At 42.3% G+C, this 15,673-nt stretch overlaps 1 protein-coding gene across 1 annotated transcript; it reads left to right on the forward strand.

Moving 5' to 3' along the window:
• Nucleotides 1–363: 363 nt before the first annotated feature.
• On the forward strand, nucleotides 364–7,894 carry LOC110497917 (jun dimerization protein 2). Its single transcript, XM_021574387.2, has 4 exons — nucleotides 364–645; nucleotides 6,877–7,094; nucleotides 7,436–7,540; nucleotides 7,645–7,894. The coding sequence occupies exons 1-4, from the start codon at nucleotides 558–560 to the stop codon at nucleotides 7,828–7,830; spliced, it is 597 nt and encodes a 198-aa protein (XP_021430062.1). The 5' UTR covers nucleotides 364–557; the 3' UTR covers nucleotides 7,831–7,894.
• Nucleotides 7,895–15,673: the final 7,779 nt, after the last annotated feature.

Below are 15,673 nucleotides of genomic sequence, written 5' to 3' on the forward strand. Positions count from 1 at the left end.
CAGGCCCACCCATGGCTGAGCCCCTGCCCAGTCATCTGAAATCCATAGATTAGGGCCTAAATAATTTATTTCAATTGACTGATTTCCTTCTATGAACTGTAACTCAGTAAAATCGTTGAAATTGTTGCAAGTTGCGTTTATATTTTTTTCACTATGGAAACAACTCGCATTGAATTTGATTTGGATGTTCCTCTTGTTAGTAGGTCCTCTTGTTAATTATTGTAGAAAAGTAGATAAAAGTCTCTCTCTCCTCTCTGTGTGTCCTTTTTCTGTGTGTGGAATAGAAAGTGAGAGTGTGAGTGAATTAAACAAGACTGGTGTTTATAAAAGGCAATATTGTCAGGTATTAATCCCAATTGAGGTGTGTGGGCTGACAACATGGTCTATCCTGCTCTGCTCTGCACTTGGTTAGTCGGGTGGTTTGTTTTCTGGTTTCTAGGGGAGGAGCGGATAGGATTTCCCCACTTCTTCCCCCCACTTTAACGTCTAGTTGGCATAACTGATAATTTCCGCATTCCCAAATCCTCCCAGATAGAGCTAACTATTTAAACGGGCCGATGCAACGATTTCCACTTTTTAAAATCTACTGTCGACCTTCAGCTGACCAGAAGAAAGGACAACTGTTGCACTCGGAATCAAAGTCAGGTAATAGACAGCTTCGTAGTCGAGAAACATTGATTACACTGGGGCTCCACGCTGGATGAGTTGCCAGTGTGAGCAGAGCAGCCCATTAACTTTTCAGTGGATCATTGTGCACAATCCTTGCATTTGTGCAATCCCGTTCTTTCGTTCTCTTTGGTCTGGGCAGCACTGCACTGTAAAAATGTATGTATATTATAAACGTTATTCCTGAGACACAACTTTTACACTCAATGCTTTTCTTTTGTTTGGGATGCACGCTTGCAAGGTTGCAGTCCTACACGTTTATTCAACCCAATAAACAAGTCGTTCCCTACAACTTTATTGGTCCTGAACGAATATGACTTATTAAGAACATCCTTCATAACATGTAGTATAACATTGATCTAGCACTTGTCTTAGGTGTATTTGCTCGAGTGTCTTCGTTTCATCACTGCAAAAGTCAGTTACGTAACATGCATGCCTTACTGAAGAATAACTTCCGCTTTAAAAATGAGTCATGGTGACTCAGAAGTGTATCATTATTAACCGAGGTTTGCTTTTCTTGTTTCTTTGTAACTACGGGCTTTCAAGAGTGTTACAATAACGTGATGGAATTTTGACAATGTATCAATGTAGTATTACAATGTTACTTACATTTGATTTCACACTGTAGGTCTGCCTATGTTACACTAAATATTTTTCTTACTTCGATTTATCACGTAGCCTAGTCCAAAAAAATGGCTTCTAATAAACAGTTTCATTAAGCAACAATTCAGTGACTTTTAGGTTACTGAATGTACTTTTACCCAGATTTTAGCAGAGATGCAGAGAAGTATATTTAGGTTTTTTTTTAAAAGAATTATCAGTCAGGAGGATACAGTGCCTTCAGAATGTATTCTTGCCCCTTGACTACAGCATACATTCTAAATTAATTAAATTAAATAGATGTTTTTTTTTTAAAATGTTTGCACATTAATTGACAATTAAATTCAGAAATATCTAATTTACTTAAGTATTCACACCCCTGAGTCAATACATGCTAGAATCACCTTTGGCAGTATTTTGGGGGTAAGTCTCTAAGAGCTTTGCACACCTGGATTGTACAATATTTACATTACGTTTCGTATTCAGGACAAAAAGTTAATTTCTTTGCCTTTACTTTTTGTGTCTTATTGCAAACAGGATGCATGTTTTGGAATATTTTTATTCTGTACAGGCTTCCTTCTTTTCACTTATTTAGGTTAGTATTGTGGAGTAACTACAATGTTGTTGATCCATCCTCAGGTTTCTCCTATCACAGCCATTAAACTCTGTAACTGTTTTAAAATCACCATTGGCCTCATGGTGAAATCCGAGGTTTGCTTCCTCTCCGGCAACTCAATTAGGAAGGACGCCTGTATCTTTGTAGTTACTCAGTGTATTGATACACCATCCAAAGTGTAATTAATAACTTCACCATGCCCAAAGGTACACTACCGTTCAAAAGTTTGGGGTCACTTACAAATGTCCTTGTTTTGGAAAGAAAGCAAAAAAAAATAAAAGTCCATTAAAATAACATCAAATTGATCAGAAATACAGTGTAGACATTGTTAATGTTGTAAATTACTATTGTAGCTGGAAACGGCTGATTTTTTTAATGGAATATCTACATAGGCGTACAGAGGTCCATTATTAGCAACCGTCACTCCTGTGTTCCAATGGCATGTTGTGTTAGCTAATCCAAGTTTATCATTTTAAAAGGCTAATTGATCATTAGAAAACCCCTTTGCAAGTATGTTAGCACAGATGAAAACTGTTGTCCTGATTAAAAAATCAATAAAACTGGCCTTCTTTAGACTAGTTAAGTATCTGGAGCATCAGAATTTGTGGGTTCGATTACAGGCTCAAAATGGCCAGAAACAAATAACTTTCTTCTGAAACTCGTCAATCTATTCTTGTTCTCAGAAATGAAGGCTATTCCATGCGAGAAATTGCCAAGAAACTGAAGATCTCGTACAACACTGTATACTACTCCCTTCACAGAACAGCGCAAACTGGCACTAACCAGAATAGAAAGAGGAGTGGGAGGCCCCGGTGCACAACTGAGCAAGAGGACAAGTACATTGGAGTGTCTAGTTTGAGAAACAGATGCCTCACAAGTCCTCAACTGGCAGCTTCATTAAATAGTACCCGCAAAACACCAGTCTCAACATCAACAGTGAAGATGCGACTCCGGGATGCTGGCCTTCTAGGCAGAGTTGCAAAGAAAAAGCCATATCTCAGACTAGCCAATAAAAAGAAAATATTAAGATGGGCAAATGAACAGACACTGGACAGAGGAAGATTGTTATGGACAGACAAAACTAAGTTGGGTGAGGTGTTCGGATCACAAAGAAGAACATTTGTGAGACGCAGAAAAAATGAAAAATGTTGGAGGAGTGCTTGACGCCATCTGTCAAGCATGGTGGAGGCAATGTGATGGTCTGGGGGATGCTTTGGTGGTGGTAAAGTGGGAGATTTGTACAGGGTAAAAGGGACCTTGAAGAAGGAAGGCTGTCACTCCATTTTTTGCAACGCCATGCCATACCCTGTGGGCAGCGTGTAATTGGAGCCAATTTCCTTCTACAACAGGACAATGACCCAAAGCACTGCTCCAAACTATGCAATAACTATTTAGGGAAGAAGCAGTCAGCTGGTATTCTGTCTATAATGGAGTGGCCAGCACAGTCACCGGATCTCAACCCTATTGAGCTGTTGTGGGAGCAGCTTGACCGTGTGGTACGTAAGAAGTCCCCATCAAGCCAATCCAACTTGTGGGAGAGGCTTCAGGAAGCATGGGGTGAAATCTCTTCAGATTACCTCAACAAATTGACAACTAGAATGCCAAAGGTCTGTAAGGCTGGATTCTTTGACGAAAGCAAAGTTTGAAGGACACAATTATTATTTCAATTAAAATCATTATTTATAACCTTGTCAATGTCTTGACTCTATTTCCTACTCATTTTGCAACTAATTTCATGTATGTTTTCATGTAAATCAAGGAAACGTCTAAGTGACCACAAACTTTTGAACTGTAGTGTATATTCAATGTCTGCTTTTTCCCCCATTTACCAATAGGTGCCCTTCTTTGCGAACCAGTGGAAAACATAATTAGTCTTAGTGGTCGAATTTGTGCTTGAAGTTCACTGCTCAACTGAGGGACCTTACAGATAATTGTATGTGTGGGATACAGAGATGAGGTAGTCATTTAGAAATCATGTTAAACGCTATTATTGCAAATTCTTTAGGCTTGCCATAACAAAAGGGTTGAATGCTTATTGACTCAGGACATTTCTGCTTTTAATTTTTTATTAATTTGTAAACATTTCTGAAAACATAATTACACGTTGACATTATGAGGTATTGTGCATAGATCAGTGACACAACATCTCAATGTAATATGTATTAAATTCAGCCTTCAACACAACAAAATGTAGAAAAAGTCAAGGGGTGTGAGTACTTTCTGAAGGCAATGTATACTGTGCTCTGAAGATATTTGCATATTGTTCATTTGACATTTTTTTACATAAAGCACATTCTTATATCTTTGTTTTTTCAGATTCAGAGTGTTTAATAGTCACATGTACAGGGGTTGCAGATATGATTGCAGGGTACAGTGAAAATCTAAGTCTCCAAGCTCCAACATGCAGGGCTAAGTTAAATAAAACCTTCAAGCAATACACTCACCTTAAATGTGAGTGGATTATTTATCTTTATGGGGAGGTTACCATACTAAAGTCACCACAAAGGTCTTTGTCATCATGTAGCTTCAAAACTAAAGTCATAACAACACTGTTGTCTTATAATACCAGAGGAGTTCCACATGCTACTTTCATACTTTTGTGCCTAGTACTTTTGTTTTTGAGGAACTTTCGAACTGTAACTCATTTTACGCAGAGGCAAAATTATGGATAGTTGCTTGTGTTTATAGATTTTAAAAAGGGTTTCAGTCCAGTACAATCAAAATGTGCACTACACAGCAAACATGGAATCACGTTTTGCACATAAGGTAAAGCAGCGGTTTTGCTGAGACATACCAATATTTATTATGTTATGTAAACTGAGAGGACCAGATTTTCATCTATAAAGCCAAATTGGGTTGTATCTGTGCAGTAGTAATGATTTAGGAGTGACTTTGTTGAACATAATTAGCTGCAGAAGGAGGCCAAATGGCAGCTGTTGGTAGATTTAATGCTGCACATTGGGGCAGTTAGGAGGTGGTTGAGGAAGGGGTCAGGTACAGTAGATAGGGGTGGAGTATTGTGGAGTGAAACAGGCTACACACTTGCATGGAAACATGCAAAAACCTCAAATCACTTGTCTTGGTACCGTGCCCAGAATAAGATTATTGGCCTACTTTGCTTGGGTCCCATTTGTTGGAACTCAACATTGTACAACTAGACAGGATAGGTCCTGACTGTATAGTCATTGAAGGAAACCTTCAGTATTTACATTTACTGGGGGTAAGGTCAGAGATCAGTGTAGGTGATCCTGTATCAATATATCCTGGTGTGTAGTTGGTATCTGTATTACACTCTTGCTAGCTTTCAAACAAAGGGAACACTGTTTCTGTTCTGTTTATTTTTCCTCATCATTCACTCTGGCTATCCTGCTGGGCTCATAAGTCATTTATTTTTTGAGATTTTGGAGAATACTGTGTATTCAGCGCAAATGGGTAAACTATTATGATTCTTTATTAATATTGTATCCCAGTGGTGACCTGGTGGGGTTGTGAGTGAGTACTTATTTTCACACGTGCCTCTGAATCCAATTCCATCTATAATGTGGTGGGAAATGTGAATGAGTGTGGGCAAATGAAATTAGACAGCCGTCTTGTCTGTAGCGTTCTTTGGCTCGGATATTCTTGGGAGAGTTGATGTAGCAAGCTGTTGTCCCTGGCTACCTCTCTCCAGGCACCTTCTCTTTGATTTTAGCGCTCGCTGATTTTCATGCCAACCTCTGCATTGAATATTTGGCTGATGTAAGCTTATAAATGAGTGAGGCAAAAATGAGTAGAATCAAGAAAGGAGTTCTCAAACAGTTATAGATGTACAAATGTACAATGCTTCTGTTTAAACAGACTTTTGAGACTCTGTTAGGTGAGCTACAGTGTAATATACCGTATCTGTCATCCTACCAAATTAATTACTTGCTACTCACCTGGGAATAAAGGCAGATGTCTTTGCATAACGTATATTACTACAGTTATAAACAAAAGATTTACAGGGAAGACTCAATGTAGTGTTGATGTAGATATTGTATAGTGTCCGTTTAGTCAGACAAAATAGAAGAAGGGTTTGGCGAAGAACCTTTATCAGGGGACCAGGGTTGGCTACATTGTCCTGAGCACCCGTAGCCACATTCCACTTCCCTGATATGGAGAAAATAACTCATATGGAGGAAACATGGGCAACGGGTGTTTCTTGGCAAGGGCTGGCTGCAGCTCTCCTTGGGATAAAGGGGAATGTGTCTGAGTCTACTTTTGTGCTGGGCTATGTGCTTCTCTCTTGGCCTCCTCGGGAATGAAAAAGAAAAACATAGATCTGTGCCAAGACCTATGTAAATGGGAGTATACATACATTCCAGAAAAAAAGAGATGAAATAATAAAATGTCCTAATGGGAGACAGCCTCGGCCTCCTGCTCTGTAACAGGCCAACAATTCATTAGAGAGAGCTGCCAGGGAGACCAGGTGCACCCTGGGAAATGCCTCCTTCAAGCCCTTTAGCAGACTTAAATGAAAGTAGAGCAATTAATGATCTGTCTTCTATACCAAAACCACAAGCAGGTTTGAGATGTGAATGCTTGGGGTAAAATGGATTCAGATCTTTAACTCTGGTATAGCTATTGCCTGAAGCCAACGGAAGTTTATTCTCCATGCTGAATCTGCATTTGCCTCCCTCTTTGACAATTCCTAGAATGTGAACACATTCTGACCATTATGATTGGTCCCAGAAACCAATGGATTGGGCCAGAGCTGGTCTTCATGATGATTATCAACTTTGATACTCTGGTTAGATTTGTTAGAGACGATCCAATCGCTGATAATTTTATTTTGTACAACGCCCCTCATTTTCAAGTCACGCAAACAACTTGTAGGATGGTAGTTTCATGAATGTAGCGATCAGTAGAGCAGCAGAATTAAATATTCAGAGGTGATGAATCGTACATCTCAAAACATGTGGTGTTTATTTTCTTCTCAACGTATTTTCCTATCCATTTGTCCCTTTCCCTATAAGCTGTGGTCACAGCCGGATCTAACATGATGCCGGGACCAATCCCAGATCCCCTGGTGACAGCGGGCTCCCTGCCCAGCCTGGGTCCCCTGGCAGGGATCCCCTCCACCACGCTGACTGACCAGCTCAAATACGCCGACCTCCGGGAACTGGGGTCCATGCTCTCTCCACTGCACTTCTTGGGCAAGCTAGGGAAGAGGCCCCTAAACATCAAAACAGAAGTGAGAATGAAAGTTGTTTTAGTTCTTGAAAATGTTGTGAGAAGTTCAAATTCAGACATCTTTCAGGTAATTTTACTGTTTACGGCTCACTCTTTTGATGTTTTGACTTTTCTTACCATCACAGAAATTTGTAGAAAACATAGGCAATGTTATTTCCCAGAGCACAGAGGGACTTCAGTATCTACTTAATGTTGACCAGGGGCATCACCTAGTGGACAGAATTATCATTAAAACAAACAATCTACTTTTCGATGGTTTCCCACACTTGAAACATAATTGCTGGGTCCATTTTCCACCTTAAGTTCTATTTTAAAGCATGTTTGCATTTCCCCTCAATGTAGAGAGATGAGGAAGAGGACAGGAGGAAACGAAGGAGAGAGAAAAACAAAGTTGCAGCAGCACGCTGTAGAAACAAAAAGAAGGAGAGGACAGACTATCTACAAAGGGTGAGAGGGAGGTTTTTCTTTAATGAAATGTATAGATCTCCATTCTTCTAAGAATAGGTAATGATCTTATCCTTCCTTCCTTCCTCATGCACACTATGTCTCAGGAATCAGAGAGACTAGAGGTGATGAACTCTGACCTCAAAGCCCAGATCGAGGAGCTGAAGCATGAGCGGCAGCAGCTGATCATCATGTTGAATCACCACCGCCCAACGTGCATCGTAAGAACAGACAGCGTCAAGACCCCTGAAAGCGAAGTCAACCCCTTGCTGGAGCACCTGGAGGGGAAGTGATGTCACAGGACTCAGAGCAGCAGTGTCACAGTTACAGTTTACAGTGAAGCTCCACTCCGGTCAGCTAGCAGCACTTCAATACCTCTGGGTTCTTGGCTTAGAGGAGAACCAGCTAAGCACTCCTGCCTGGAGCCAGAGAGCCTTTAAACACAAAGGTGACCCAATGTGATTGGACTTTGTGCTGGCAGTTAAATGCAATTGTTTAGATTTTTTGTTTTGTTATTGTTGTTGTTATTAAGGGCCCCATAGTCCCAGCCACTATCACTATAAATAAATTTAATTGAATAAATGGCTAAATGCAGCTTGGTGAGCAATACTCCACCGTTCCAAGGCCCCAAGGCTCTCAGGCCCCTAGGCACAGTCAGAGCTGTATTTTTTGTTTATACATATGTGTACTGGTTATGTACACGGATGTTTTTTTGAATATGATTTTGTCTTTGTATTATGCCTTCGATGGCAGACCGGTTGAACCGCTTTCTTTTTTTTGGCGCAGGCGTCATATGCACATAACCTACAGTATATATTGACTGTTTACATTGTAGTTGGTCTGTTATTGTTACTTTCAAATATGGTTCTGATTTGTATACTCACTATACATTATATGTATCATTTGACATACTGAACAAAAATATAAAACGCAACATGCAACAATTTCAAATATTTTACTGAGTTACAGCTCAGATGAGGAAATCAGTCAATTGAAATAAATGATTTAGGTCCTAATCTATGGATTTCACATCAGTGGGAATACAGATGGTCACAGATACCTTAAAAAAAAATTGGGCCTCACAATGGGCCTCAGGATCTCGTCACGCTATTTCTGTGAATTCAAATTGCCATTGATAAAATCGTGTTCGTTGGCCGTAGCTTATGCCTGCCTGCCCATACCTTAACCCCACCGCCACCATAGGGCACTCTGTTCACAACGTTGACATCAGCAAACCGCTCGCCCACACAATGCCATACACGTGGTCTGTGGTTGTGAGGCCGGTTGGACGTACTGCCAAATTCTACTACGTTGGAGGCGGCTTATGGTAGAGAAATTAACATTAAATTCTCTGGCAGCAACTTTGGTGGACATTCCTGCAATCAGCATGCCAATTGCATGCTCCTTCAAAATTTGAGACATCGGTGGCATTGTGTTGTGTGACAAAACAGCACATTTTAGTGTGGACTTTTATTGTCCCCAACACAAGGGGCACCTATGTAATGTTCATGCTGTTTAATCAGGGATGTAAACAAATTTGTGCACAACATTTTTGAGAAATAATATTTTTGTGCGTATGGAACATTTCTGGAATATTTTATTTCAGCTCATGAAACATAGGACCAACATGTTACATGTTGAGTTTATATTTTTGTTCAGTGGTATAAGCTATCACAACGTGATACATTTTGTATTTATATTACAAATAAATACAGTTTCTTTTCTCCTTGGCTTTTGTTGTGATTTAGAACTGTGAACAGCATTTCAAATTGTAATTTCCTTATTCATCATACTATTTGATCTGTGATATTAATAATGCCATTACAAAAATCCTAGTTGGAAGCGATATCATACCCTGACATCACAACATTACTATAAGCTAATTTAAATACATCTGAGGATTTGTCTATGAGGTCATTTAAATCAGCTGCTTGATTTGATCACTTGACTCTTTTTCATTCATTTATTAACAGGGTCCATTTTGTGTAACTCATCTGGTGGCAGATATTCATACAGGTGCACGTGTCTTGGCATTCAATGGTCCACCTGACCTGTATGTGTGTTGCGCCACAGCAATACTACCTCTTGAACTATTCCAATCCAAAACTTGCATTTCACATACCAACATATTGGACTAGTTATTCAAGGTACTCCTATATTTCTATCCTATTTTAGATCTAATCTAGATTAAACATGATGTCACATATTTAATATGACATGCACCATCTCAGACAGTAGAAGTTATAAACCCTTCCTTACCATGTAGATAACATTTAAAGGCTGGTCTTGATAATGCCCACAGAAAACAGTGATGATGATTTTATTATTACTGGGTATGTACAGTTGAAGTTGGAAGTTTACTTACACCTCAGCCAAACACAGTTAAACTCAGTTTTTCACAATTCCTGACATTTAATCCTAGTAAAAAAATTCCCTGTCTTAGGTCAGTTAGGATCACCACTTTATTTTAAGAAGGTGAAATGTCAGAATAATAGTAGAGATAATTATTTATTTCAGCTTCTATTTCTTTCATCACATTCCCAGTGGGTCAGAAGTTTACATACACTCAATTAGTATTTGGTAGCATTGCCTTCAAATTGTTTAACTTGGGTCAAACATTTTGGGTAGTCTTCCACAAGCTTCCCACAATAAGTTGGGTGAATTTTGGCCCATTCCTCCTGACAGAGCTGGTGTAACTGAGTCAGGGTTGTATGCCTCCTTGCTCGCACTCTTTTTCAGTTCTGCCCACAAATGTTCTATAGGATTGAGGTCAGGGCTTTGTGATGGCCTCTCCAATACCTTGACTTTGTTGTCCTTAAGCCATTTTGCCACAACTCAAAAGACCCATTTGCAACCAAGCTTTAACTTCCTGACTGATGTCTTGAGATGTTGCTTCAATATATTCACATAATTTTCCATCCTCATGATGCAATCTATTTTGGAAGTGCACCAGCCCCTCCTGCAGCAAAGCACCCTACAACATGATGCTGCCATCCTCGTGCTTCACGGTTGGGATGGTGTTCTTCGGCTTGCAAGCCTCCCCCTTTTTCCTCCAAACATAACGATGGACATTATGGCCAAACAGTTCTATTTTTGTTTCATCAGACCAAAGGACATTTCTTCAAAAAGTATGATCTTTGGCCCCATGTGCAGTTGCAAACCGTAGTCTGGCTTTTTTTATGGTGGTTTTGGAGCAGTGGCTTCTTCCTTGCTGAGCGGCCATTCAGGTTATGTCGATATAGGACTCATTTTACTGTGGATATAGATACTTTTGTATCTGTTTCCTCCAGCATCTTCACAAGGTCCTTTGCTGTTCTAAGATTTATTTGCACTTTTTGCACCACAGTACGTTCATCTCTAGGAGACAGAACGAGTCTCATTCCTGAGTGGTATGATGGCTGCGTGGTCCCATGGTGTTTATACTTGCATACTATTGTTTGTACAGATGAACGTGGTACCTTCAGGCGTTTGGAAATTGCTCCCAAGGATGAACCAGACTTGTGGAGGTCTACACATTTTTTTCTGAGGTCTTGGCTGATTTCATTTGATTTTCCCATGATGTCAAGCAAAGAGGCACTGAGTTTGAAGGTAGGCCTTTAAATACATTCACAGGTACACCTCCAATTGACTCAAATTATGTCAATTAGCCCATCAGAAGCTTCTAAAGCCATTACATAATTTTCTGGAATTTTCCAAGCTGTTTAAATTCACAGTCAACTTAGTGTATGTAAACTTCTGACCCACTGGAATTGTGATACAGTGAATTATAAGTGAAATAATCTGTCTGTAAACAATTGTTGGAAAAATGACTTGTGTCATGGACAAAGTAGATGACCAAACCGACTTGCCAAAAAACCGACATAAGTGTATGTAAACTTCTGACTTCAACTGTATATTTCTATTTTAAAAGAAAATACTAGAATTTACAAAAAAGTTCAGATTAGGCCAGCACATGCAGCACTCATAATTCTGATCAACAGAATTAATTTACAAAGGGATTAACAGTCCCAAAGAAAAAAGGAATGTCATTGCCCACTAACCAACAGTGCGAAATGGCATCATACCATTTAATTAATACACAAACATTGTGCCAGATTCGTGAATTATACCGTGTCTTTCTTTAATTTCGTGCATTTTTTAATGGGCCTAATTGTAAAAACGTGATAACGTTAAAAAAAAAAAAAAAAACTTTTAATTTGGCATGAACACAACCAGTGATTATGTTTTCATCTTGTCAAACAAATCAATTAAAAAAGTAAGCTACCTGTGCATGTTTGTCCACTCTAAAAGAATTCCAGCATCCAAATATTGCACTGTGCGCGCCATTTGATGAACTGAAAGAGACATTTACAAAACACCAAGTTGCCTGAATTAATTGATGCGTCTTGCTGACAAAATTATTATTTTGTAGAAAGAAAATGTGGTACACTTGAAAAGGGGCTGAAATACGAGACTGTCCGGGATGACAAATGTAGCCATATGGAAAAAAATTGTTCGGTGATTTGAAAAGTCATAGTCAATCGGTCGATACTATAATAAAACTATTAGCAAAGGTGTTCATTTTTAATTTACATTCTGTAGAAACTATGAGAATAGAAAGGTTAAGAAATGTTATAAAACATCACAGCACAGTAGAAAAATATATGGCAGCTAGAAACTGAATGGTCTTCAGAGATAGATGGGAGGGGTTGACAGTAGCTGAAGGCTTGGACTTAAAACAAACACAAGATAACTAATGTAAAATATACTGTCCATGAAATGTATGCATTGCATATAAATAAACTGGAAGTAGAAGCCAACGTATTGTTGTCCATGAGTTTACTCCAATTTGGGGAGGGGTGGTATGGTTAGAGGAGAATAAAAACGGAAATTGCATTTACATAAGTATTCAGACCCTTTACTCAGTACTTTGTTGAAGTACCTTTGGCAGAGATTACAGCCTTGAGTCTTCCTGGGTATGACCCTACAAGTTTGACACACCTGTATTTGTGGAGTTTCTCCCATTCTTCTCTGCAGATCCTCTCAAGCTCTATCAGGTTGGATGGGGAGCGTCAATACACAACTATTTTCAGGTCTCTCCAGACATGTTCGTTCGTGTTCAATTCCGGACTCTGGCTGGCCCACTCAAAGACATTCAAAGACTTGTCCCGAAGCCACTCCTGCATTGTCTTGGCTGTGTGCTTAGGGTTGTTGTCCTGTAGGAAGGTGAACCTTCGCCCCAGTCTGAGGTCCTGAGCAGGTTATCATCAAAAATCTCTCTGTACTTTGCTCCGTTCACCTTTTCCTCAATCCTGACTAGTCTCCCAGTCTCTGCTGCTGACAAACACCCCCACAGCATGATGCTGCCCCATAGGGATGGTGCCAGGTTTCCTCCAGATGTGATGCTTGGCACTCAGGCCAAAGAGTTCAATCTTTGTTTCATCAGACTAGAGAATCTTGTTTCTCATGGTCAGAGTCTTTAAGTGCCTTTTTGGCAAACTCCAAGTGGGCTGTCATGTGCCTTTTACTGAGGAGTGGCTTCCCGCCTGGCCACTACCATAAAGGCCTGATTGGTGTCCTTCTGGAATGTTCTCCCATCTCTACAGAGGAACTCTGGAGCTTCGTCAGAGTGACAATCGAGATCTTGATCACCTCCCTGACCAAGGCCCTTCTCCCTCTATTGCTCAGTTTGGCAAGGAGGCCAGCAAGAGCCTTGGTGGTTCTAAACTTTTTTCATTCCATTTAAGAATGAAGGAGGCCACTGTGTTCTTAGGCACCTTCAATGCTGCAGAAATGTTTTGGTACCCTTCCCCAGATCTGTTTCTCGACACAATCCTGTCGCAGAGCTCTATGGACAATTCCTTCGACCTCATGGCTTGGTTTTTGGTCTGATGTGCACTGTCAACTGTGGGACCTTATATAGACGGGTGTGTCCCTTTACAAATAATATCCTACAATTGAATTGACCACAGGTAGACTCCAATTAAGTTTTAGAAACATCTCAAGGATGGTCAATGGAAACAGAATGCACCTGAGCTCAATTTCGAGTCTCATAGCAAAGGGTCTGAATACTTATGTAAATAAGGTATTTCTGTTTTTAACAAATTTGCAAACATTGCTAAAAACCTGTTTTCACTTTGTCATTATGGGGTATTGTGTGAGGAGGAAAAACAATTAAACAATTAATTCCAATCATGACAGAATATCCCACCAATCAAGGACCAAGCAGCGTGTACGGGAGGATAAAGTAAGTTGGACCTGGGAGGAATTCTGGGGAGGAACCCTTCCTTGTAGAAAATCGCAGAAAGATCAGGAAGGACAGCGATGACGCCGGGGGCCGCGGCCACAGAAACCCCAAGATTTGGGGGGGGGGGGGGGGGGGGGCACATGGGGTGGTCGACTGAGCAGCGGGGAGTGCCAGAGACAGTTTGGGAGTCGGTGGAGGAATTCAATGAAAGATGCCAGAGAGAGGAGGTAGCGAGGAGTATGCTGTAGCGCAGGCGGTGCCATTGGCACCATTTCGGTGCCATTGGCGCCGGCTTCACACACCAGTGCGCCTTCTCAGCCTGGTACGTCCTGTGCCGGTTCCTCGCACTCGCCCTGAAGAGCGAGTCATTAGTCCAGTGCCATCTGTGCCAGCTCCCCGCCCTCGCCCTGAAGAGCCAGAGACCGTCAGGGAGGCAATGGAGAAGTTGGGAGAGCGAAGGAGGAGAGAGATGTTAGTCAGGTGTGTTCTGCACAACATTCGACCTGATTAGCCTGTCAGCAGCCTGCTGAAAAATGTGCCGGCTCCACGCATCTGGCCTCCAGTCCGCCTCCCCAGCCCGGTACGTCCTGTGCCGGCTCCCCGCACTCGTCCTGAAGTACGTGCCATCAATCCAGTGCCACCTGTGCCGACTCCACGCACCAAGGCCTCCAGTGCGCCTCCTCAGCACGGTACGTCCTGTGCCGGCTCCCCGCACTCACCCTGAAGCGCGTGCCATCAGTCCGGCGCAACCTGTGCCGGCTCCACGCACAAGGTCTCCAGTGCGCCTCCCCAGCCCGGTGTGTCCTGTGCCAGCTCCCCGCACTCGCCCTGAAGAGCGTGTCACCAATCCGGTGCCACCTGTGCCGGCTCCACGCACTCGACCTGAGGAGTGTGTCATCAGTCCAGTGCAACCTGCTCCGATGCCCAGTCCAGGCACGGCGTCCAGTCCTGCTCCAAGGCCGGATCCTTCCTCTGCGCCGGTGCCCAGTCCAGGCACGGTGTCCAGTCCTGCTCCATGGCAGGAGCCTTCCTCTGCGCAGGTGCCCAGTCCAGGCATGGCATCCAGTCCCGCTCCATGGCAGGAGCCTTCCCCTGTGCGGGTGCCCGGTCCAGGCACAGGAGCCTTCCTCTGTGCCGGTGCCCAGCCCAGGCACGACGTCCAGTCCCACTCCATGGCAGGAGTCTTCCTCTGCGCCGGTGCTCCCATCCAGGCACGGCGTCCAGTTCCGCACCAAGGCTGGAGCCTTCCTCTGCGCCGGTGCCCAGTCCAGGCACGGTGTCCAACCCAGCTCCATGGCCGGAGCCCTCCTCTGCGTCGGTACCCAGTCCAGGCACAGCATCCAGTACTGCTCCATGGCTGGAGCCTTCCTCTGCGCCGATGCCCGGTCAAAGCACAGCGTTCAGCCCGGCACCATGGCCAGATCCGGGGTCTGGGCTGGGGCTACGACCCGCACCGTAGCCGCCACCGACACTAGTCACCCCCCTAACCCCCCATTTTGGTTTCTGTCTTTGTGGCCGGAGTCCGCACCTTTGTGGGGGGGCCATAGACCATAGAGAGCCCTTGGTTCTCCATGGTGTTGACTAGGGGGTGTTCTAGTCGATGCATTTCTATGTTGGTGCTCTTAGTATGGTTCCCAATTACAGGCAGCTGATATTCGTTGTCTCTAGTTGGGGATCATACCTGCATTTGTGGGATATTGTTTTGTTTATTTCACTAATAAAATATGTGTAACTCGAATCACACTGCGCCTTGGTCCGTCTATGATAGCAATCGTGACAGAAGGAGGCTTTGTTGCGAAATAGGAAGCCGATTCTAGATTTAATATTAGATTGGAGATGTTTAATATGAGTCTGGAAGGGTACTACACAAAACACAGGGTAGAAACCCAAACAAGAGAGCGAGGAGTACC

This window comes from Oncorhynchus mykiss, chromosome 19 (genome assembly GCF_013265735.2).
Source record: "Oncorhynchus mykiss isolate Arlee chromosome 19, USDA_OmykA_1.1, whole genome shotgun sequence".
Lineage (NCBI taxonomy): Eukaryota > Metazoa > Chordata > Actinopteri > Salmoniformes > Salmonidae > Oncorhynchus > Oncorhynchus mykiss.

Excerpts from the sequence above, each read along its gene's own strand:
- LOC110497917 (XM_021574387.2), top strand. The coding sequence starts at position 558 with ATGCAACGATTTCCACTTTTTAAAATCTACTGTCGACCTTCAGCTGAC. Across the intron at positions 646-6,876 it reads GCACTCGGAATCAAAGTCAG|CTGTGGTCACAGCCGGATCT; the intron begins GTAATAGACAGC and ends TTTCCCTATAAG. Across the intron at positions 7,095-7,435 it reads CCCTAAACATCAAAACAGAA|AGAGATGAGGAAGAGGACAG; the intron begins GTGAGAATGAAA and ends CCCTCAATGTAG.